The sequence below is a fragment of the Sorghum bicolor genome, chromosome 7 (assembly GCF_000003195.3).
Source record: "Sorghum bicolor cultivar BTx623 chromosome 7, Sorghum_bicolor_NCBIv3, whole genome shotgun sequence".
Classification (NCBI taxonomy): domain Eukaryota; kingdom Viridiplantae; phylum Streptophyta; class Magnoliopsida; order Poales; family Poaceae; genus Sorghum; species Sorghum bicolor.
The window spans coordinates 27,578,068-27,586,085 of NC_012876.2; the positions used below are offsets into that span (position 1 = coordinate 27,578,068).

The window sequence follows — 8,018 nt, forward strand, 5'->3', positions numbered from 1 at the left end:
TGTCACCGGCAAGTGGATCTGGACGCACAAGCGGCGTGCTGATGGTTCCTTGGAGCGCTACAAGGCTCGCTGGGTCCTCCGGGGTTTCAGTCAGCGGCCCGGCATTGACTATGATGAGACCTTCAGTCCAGTGGTGAAGCCAGCTACCGTCCGCACCGTACTATCTGTGGCTCTCGAGCGCTCCTGGCCTGTGCATCAGCTGGATGTCAAGAATGCCTTCCTCCATGGCACTCTGACCGAGACAGTCTACTGCAGTCAGCCGGCCGGTTTCGTGGATTCTTCTCGCCCTGACTTGGTCTGCCGGCTCAACAAGTCTCTCTACGGTCTCAAGCAGGCACCTCGGGTGTGGTATTCTCGGTTCTCTACCTTCCTGCAGACTCTTGGGTTCATGGAGGCCAAGTCCGACACCTCACTGTTCATATACCACCATGGGGGTGAGACTGCTTACCTGCTCCTCTATGTGGATGACATTGTTCTCACCGCCTGCAGCGAGTCACTGCTCCAGCGCATCATTACCACTCTCCAGAAGGAATTTGCTATGAAGGATCTTGGTCTGCTCCATCACTTCCTCGGTGTCACTGTTGAGCCCCGACCTTCAGGCTTGTTCCTCCACCAGCGGCAGTTCACTTGTGACATTCTCGAGCGAGCAGGGATGACTGACTGCAAGTCTTGTTCTACTCCGGTCGATACCCAGGGCAAGCTGTCAGAGGCAGAGGGTCCGATGCTTGGGCCAGAGGACTCTACCGCCTACCGGAGTCTTGCTGGCGCGCTCCAGTACCTCACCTTCACACGGCCTGACATCACCTACGCCGTGCAGCAGCTCTGCCTCTACATGCATGCTCCGCGGGAGCCCCACCTTGCTGCTATGAAGCGGCTCCTCCGGTACCTCCGTGGCACTCTAGGCTATGGGCTGCTCCTCAGCCGGTCCTCCTCTGCCGAGCTGGTTGTCTACACCGACGCTGATTGGGCGGGCTGCCCCGACACCCGCAGGTCCACCTCCGGCTACGCTGTCTTCCTGGGCGGCAACCTTGTCTCGTGGTCGTCCAAGCGACAGCCGGTGGTCTCACGCTCCAGTGCCGAGGCGGAGTACCGCGCCGTTGCCAATGGTGTGGCCGAGGCTGCTTGGCTCCGCCAGCTACTGGCTGAGCTTCACCGCCCCCTCGCCAGGAGCTCACTTGTCTACTGCGACAACGTCAGCGCCGTCTATCTCTCCACCAACCCTGTGCAGCACCAGCGGACCAAGCATGTGGAGATCGACCTGCACTTCGTCCGCGACCATGTGGCCATCGGCGACGTCCGGGTCCTCCACGTCCCGACCACCTCACAGTTTGCGGACATCTTCACCAAGGGCCTCCCTTCCTCGACTTTCGCCGAGTTTCGCTCCAGCCTCAACGTCACCGGTGGCTAGTTGTGGCTGCGGGGGGGTATTGTGTGTTATGTGTTTTCTTTCTTGTCCAGTCTTGAACTCCGCTGTGCCGGTAGTCCAGACTGCGGGGGGGTGTTGGAGTATAAGGTTTAGGCCCATGAGGCCCATGTATGTGACCATATTGCTACCCTTCTAGGGTGAGCCCAATTAAGAAAATGACAGTTTACAGCATTGACCATCCCTCTCGTTGCCTTCTTTGTGACCAGGACACAGTATGAATCACCTTCTGGTTGACTATGTTTTTGCACGAGATTTTTGGTTTGACCTGTTGCAGAAGGTTGGCATGCAAAGCATCTCACCCCAGACAGGTGAAACATCCTTTGATGCTTGGTGGGACAGAGCTAGCAAGGCTGCTGGTGGACTGGCAAGAAAAGGCTTGAACTCTCATTTTAGGAGCTTGGACACTCTGGAATCACAGAAATCTCTGCGTTCAATGGAGTTTCACCAAATCTAAATAGAGTTTTAACTCTTGCTTCTGATGAGTTGAGGTTGTGGGGGACTGCATGTGCCAAGGGTATATCTTACCTAACTGGCCTGCTGTTCGAGTGGTGATTGTTTCTGTAGGTCAGTGGTCGTTGTAAACTGTTCCCCAGGCGATTAGTTTTTTTTGGTCTCTTAGAGTCCAATGTGTGAGTGTGTGGTGTTGTATGGGATTCCTTTGCCCCTTTTATTCTTCTTAATATAATGATACACAGTTCTCCTGCTTGTTTGAGAAAAAAAATGTTTCAATTGTGTATTAATCTGTTAGTCATGTTTTTGCAGGTGCTTTCTGAGAAACTTCCAGAACTTCTAGATTTCCCGAAAGACTTGTCTAGCTTGGAGCTGGCGGCAAAGGTGTAAATTGAATGTAGTTTTTGGTATTTGGCCACTTTGAATAAATCATAAGTGATTTACTGATTCATTTCTTGGAGAACTGATATAAAGCAGATACAATTGAAGTCTTTAGCAGAGGAAATGCAGGCTGTAAACAAAGGACTTGAGAAAGTTGAGCAAGAGCTTACTACATCTGAAAATGATGGTCCTGTGTCAGAGATCTTCCGCAAGGTGACTGTTACTAACCTTGTAGACTTGGGAAGAATATTTCCATTAGTCTTCGTGTAGATATATACAGCCATAGTGTGTGCCAATATGGACCTAGATGATATGGGCCTTAACAGTGACTACTGCTGCTGCATCTTTATAATCTAATAACTGCACTTAACATGACTATAGTACTGTTTGCACCTAAGTGTAGAAAGGTATTATAGGGAAAATACACCGCACACCCAAAGGGGGGGGGGGGTGGCCTTTCATTATATAGCCTGAACGGCTTGGGGTACAAGCCTGATCGGCTGGGGTACAAGCCTGGTCGGCTTGGGGTACAAGTCGTGTACAACACGTATATTATGAGTTAGCTATACATATCTAATATATATCTATGTATAACTCTAATACCCGCCCTTAGTCATAGCGGGAGAATCTCGGACGCAAAGACTAGTCCTAAAATCAGTAAACAACTGTACAGGTAAGCCTTTGGTTATAATGTCCGCAAACTGGTGCGACGAGGGAACATGGAGCACTCGGACCTGACCCAAAGCAACCTTGTCACGGAAAAAATGAATGTCAATCTCAATGTGCTTCGTGCGCCGATGATGAACACGATTCCCTGTCATATATACTGCGCTGACATTGTCACAGTAAACAATCGTTGCCGAAGGTAGCGGAGTGTGTAGCTCTTGGAGTAACTGACAAAGCCAACATGTCTCTGCAACAGCGTGTGCTACAGCCCTGTATTCCGCCTCAGCGCTGGAGCGAGAGACAGTGGTCTGCCCCGCTTAGAAGACCAGGACACCAGGTTATCACCAAGATAGACAGTATCCAGAAGTCGAATGTCGAGAATCCGGACAACCAGCCCAGTCAGCATCCGAGTAGGCAGTGAGACTATCAATCGGTCCAGCACTGATAGAAAGACCAGCAGACTGTGTGCCCTTGACATAACTAAGAATCCTCTTAAGGAATGCAAGATGAGGTTCTCGCGGATCATGCATAAACAGACATACTTGCTGAACAGCATATGCAAGGTCAGGACGAGTCAGTGTCAAGTACTGGAGAGCACCAGCGAGGCTGCGAAATTGTGTCAGATCAGCAACAGGAGAGCCGTCTGTGGCAGAGAGCTTCATACGGGCATCAACCGGAGTAGCTGTAGGATGGCATTCAGACATGCCAGCACGCTGCAGACGATCAGTGTCTTTGAGACAGAAAGAGGCCGCTGGCAGATCTAGTGACAGAAATCTCAAGAAAATGATGAAGTTCTCCTAAATCCGTCATAGCAAACTCAGAATGAAGTCGCTCCATGATACGACGAAGAAGAGCTGGCGATGAGGCAGTCAGAACGATGTCATCAACATATAGTAACAAGTAAGCAGTGTTGGAGCCATCTTTGTACACAAACAGCGACGAATCAGACACTGAAGTGACAAAACCCAAAGTCCTGATGAAGGATGCAAAACGCTGGTGCCAGGCTCGAGGTGCTTGCTTGAGGCCATATAGAGATTTCTGAAGGAGACAAACATGATCAGGGGGCTGCTGACAGTAAACAATCTCATTGAGATGACCATGAAGAAACACGTTCTTAACATCCTATTGATGAATAGGCCAAGAACGAGAAGCTGCAATACTTAGAACAACCCAAATCGTGGCAGGTTTCACAACTGGACTGAAAGTTTCGTCGTAGTCAATGTCGTACCACTGAGAAAAACCACGGACAACCCAGCGAGCTTTATGGCGAGCAAGAGATCCATCTGAGTGGTGCTGATGCTTGAAAATCCACTTGCCTGAGACGATGTTGGCACCGAGTGGTCGAGGAACTAGACTCCTAGTGCCATTGTCAATCAGAGCTTTGTATTCATCAACCATCGCAGCACGCCAGTTCGGATCAGCAAGAGCACTGCGATAATTTGCAGGAAGTGGCGAAGCTATCGCGGCCAAGAAACCCAAGCGCTGAATTGGCGGAGGAAGAGTCCCTGGCGAGTGACTGGGCGCGAGATGGCATCATCCGGTGGTGAAGCTGGTGCAGAAACTACAGCAGGGGGAGACCTGGTCGGCTCTGGTGCTGCAGCCGAAGCATTGGAGGGCGATGGAACAGGACGGCGCCGGCTGTAAACCTACGTGATCGGCGGTCGAGCGCTGAGAACTCCAGCTGGGCGCAGTAGAGGCCCGGCAGCAGCACGGGGCTGCCTGGAAGGAGACGGTGCACCAAAGACCGGCTGAGCAGCAGCAGTCGTGGAAGCACCGGGGACCGAGAGCACTGGACCGAGCCAAAGAATAGCCGGATCCTGCTCCAGACTGTCATCTTGCACCACACGTGGAGAAGGATGGCTGGCAGGCACCAGGGGTGCTGGTGGAGGCGCCGGTAGTCGATCCTGCAACAGAAAATCAAGTGACTCCGTAGGCGGTTTGGCAGCCGCAAACGGAAAGTAAGACTCATCAAAGACTACATGTCATGAAACGATCACTTTGCGAGTGGAGAGATCGAGGCATCGGTAACCCTTCTTGGAGGAAGGATAGCCGATGAAGACACATGCAGAGGAGCGAGGGGCGAGCTTGTGAGGTGTCATGGCACTAAGATTGGGGTAGCAAAAACAGCCAAAAACTCGAAGAGAGGAAAAATCTGGCATCTTGTGATATAGTAGATGATGAGGAATACCATTAAAGATGGAGGAGGATGGACGCCGGTTTAGCAGATAAACAACAGTGGCCAGGGCCTCGCCCAGTACTGTGGTGGCATAGCAGCATGCAGCAGAAGAGTGCGAGTAATATTGTTGAGAGTGCGCAACATCCTTTCAGCTTTGCCGTTCTGGGCTGACATGTAAGGGCAAGTGGTACGAAGTAGGATACCGCGACTACCAAGGAAGGTAGAGGTGGTGTTATTAATGAACTCTGTGCCATTATTCGCCTGAAAACACTTGACTGACAAGTTGAACTGGGTGTGAGCATAGGTAACAAAATTGACAAGCTGAGTATGCACGTCTGATTTATGCCAAAGAGGAAACGACCAGCAATAGTGACTATAATCATCCACAAGCACAAGATAGTGTTTGAAACCAGACACACTAAGAACTGGAGAAGACCACACATCACAGTGAACAAGTGCAATGGGAACGGACGAACGTGATGAAGAACTAGTAAATGGCAAACAAGCATGTTTACCAAGTTGACAGGCGTGGCAAACAACACGATCTAAGTTATTACATGAAATAGCTGAAATTTTATTGAGACGAGCTAGGGCAGCGGGTGCAGGATGACCAAGACGGGAGTGCCACAAGGATGATGGAACAGCAACATGACAGGTGGCAGCTGGTGGACTGGATGATGAAAGGGTGTAGAGGTCCTCTCCATTATTGCAGCGTAGAATCACGTTCCGGGTCTGGAGATCCTTGACACAAAAACCATAGGCGTCAAACTCAATAGAGCAGTTATTGTCACGAGTAAATTGACGAACTGAAAGGAGGTTGCGAACAAGATGTGGAGCAACAAGAACATTATTGAGTTTGAAAAGATGATCAGCTATAGGAATAATAGAAGTGCCCCGACTAGAGACTGGAATAGATGCCCCATTGCCGATGAAGGACGACGAATGAGGGAGACGGGAAAGAAGTATACCGTCGCTGGCCGACTTGTGAGAGGTCGCGCTAGTGTCGAGGACCCAGGGACTTGGTCCTGTGCTGCCTTGAAGTGCCATCTGGTTCAGTGAAGCGATGAGGGCACCCTGATCCCATCCGCCTGTAATGGAAGGGGGGGGGGGCGCCACTGTGGCTGATGTTGCCACTGCGGCTGTGCGGGAACATACCGGCCCATGGGTTCATGCAGAACCAAGGACCGGCTGGAGGGACGCCTAGACGCCCGCCTGAAGAAGTCCGAGATGGGTCCGACTGCTGCTAGAAGCGGCCACCACCGCCGTTGCCCTTCCCTTTGCCCTTGCCCTTACCCTTGCCACCACCACCGATACCGCCACCACGGTTGGGGTGGGCAGGGGTGGAGCGACAGGAAAGAGACGAGCAGGAGCTGGGCACAAGGACGGAGGTGTCGACTGCAGTAAGGGCAGTGTCGGAGGAGACCTTGGCATCGGAGGCGAGGTGAATTTCCTTGAGCCGGAGGGTATTGTGCGCTGAGGTGAATGACGGAAGCACCGCCGAGTTGGCGATGATGTCCGTAGAATTTGCGAATCGTGGGTTAAGACCACGAAGCAAATTCAACACAAGCTGAGGCTTCGAGACGGCTTGGCCAACATCGCGGAGGGCGTCAGCTATCTGCTTCATCTTCTGGGCGTAAGCGTCTATGGTGAGATCTCCATGCACCATGGTGTGGAACTCCTGTCCCAGGACAACCGCGCGGGTGGCCTGGTTCGCCTGGAACAGAGCCGTAATGGCCACGTAGAGATCGTGTGCCGTCTGATCTGGCTCCATGGCAAGTTCGAGGACACCATCGTCGACGCAGCCATACATCCAGCTCCGGATGCAGGCGTCAGGTTGCGACCAATTGCGATCAGTGGGCCGGGGTGGGATGGAGCCGTCGATGTGACTTAGCGGGCCAAACTTGCCGCACATGGCAGTGAAGAAGGCAGACCACTTGGTGAAGTTTGGCAGCTTGAGGTTGACGACGATCGGGACGTGAGATTTCACGTTGATGGTGGCGTAGGAGAGCATCCCTCAGGGCCGGCATGGAAGGGGAGCCTGTCAGACTGGAGGTGGAGGACGCGCTGGATGAATTAGTGCTCATGGCGATGGATGGTGCGGTAGCGAACAGGTGCAGATCGCAGCCTGAACGGGCGGTGAAGGCGCGCCGGGCTAGGTCGGCGGCACCGTGGAGGAGAGGGCAGCAGAAGACAGGAACCCTAATCTGTCCCGGACGCAGATACCATGCAGAAAGGTATTATAGGGCAAATACACCGCACACCCAAGGGTGGGTGGCCTTTCATTATATAGCCTGAACGGCTTGGGGTACAAGCCTAATCGGCTGGTATTATAGGGCAAATACACCGCACACCCAAGGGGGGGTGGCCTTTCATTATATAGCCTGAACGGCTTGGGGTACAAGCCTAATCGGCTGGGGTACAACACGTATACTATGAGTTAGCTATACATATGTAATATATATCTATGTATAACTCTAATACTAAGTATGCTGTTTAGAAAACCAACCTGGACCAGTGGTGTGACTGGAAAACAAAGAATGTGCTGCACATTGTTTCAAGAGAATGGTAAAAGTACTATTTTAGTCCCAGCATTGGCTGGGAGTGAACCCCACACCCACTCAGCTGCTTTCAAATGTCCGACACAAAGCAAGTATTTAAGGCGTTTGTATTAGGAAATGACTCATTAGGAATGCTAGCATTAGGAAAGGATCCATCAGTACTAGGAAATGACCCATTAGGAAGGCTAGCATTAGGAAAGGATCCATCAGGATCATGTATTTTAGGATAGTGATTATCCATAGCCTAGTTGCCTCTATTGTATTCTGACTCTGGCTATATATATATATCCAGCACCCCCGCAAATTTGGTGTGCGGGGTGATTCCTATACTTCTCTACATGGTATCATGAGTTCGGGCCTA

At 51.5% G+C, this 8,018-nt stretch overlaps 2 protein-coding genes across 9 annotated transcripts in view; one reads left to right on the plus strand and one right to left on the minus strand.

Annotated features, from left to right (window-relative positions):
- LOC8069846 (formin-like protein 6) overlaps window positions 1-6,419 on the plus strand; it is a 43,443-nt gene extending 37,024 nt beyond the window's left edge. For 4 of the 8 annotated variants that reach the window (XM_021465178.1, XM_021465183.1, XM_021465184.1 and 1 more), the window contains 2 exons: window positions 2,189-2,260; window positions 2,351-6,419. In XM_021465178.1, coding sequence (XP_021320853.1) covers window positions 2,189-2,260; window positions 2,351-2,527 — 249 coding nt within the window. In that variant the 3' untranslated portion in view covers window positions 2,528-6,419. The remainder of the gene's footprint in view (window positions 1-2,188; window positions 2,261-2,350) is intronic. The other 4 variants (XM_021465179.1, XM_021465182.1, XR_002455118.1 and 1 more) reach the window with 3 other exon arrangements.
- LOC110437248 lies at window positions 6,343-7,110 on the minus strand. Its single transcript, XM_021465628.1, has one exon. The coding sequence runs from the start codon at window positions 7,108-7,110 to the stop codon at window positions 6,343-6,345; it is 768 nt and encodes a 255-aa protein (XP_021321303.1).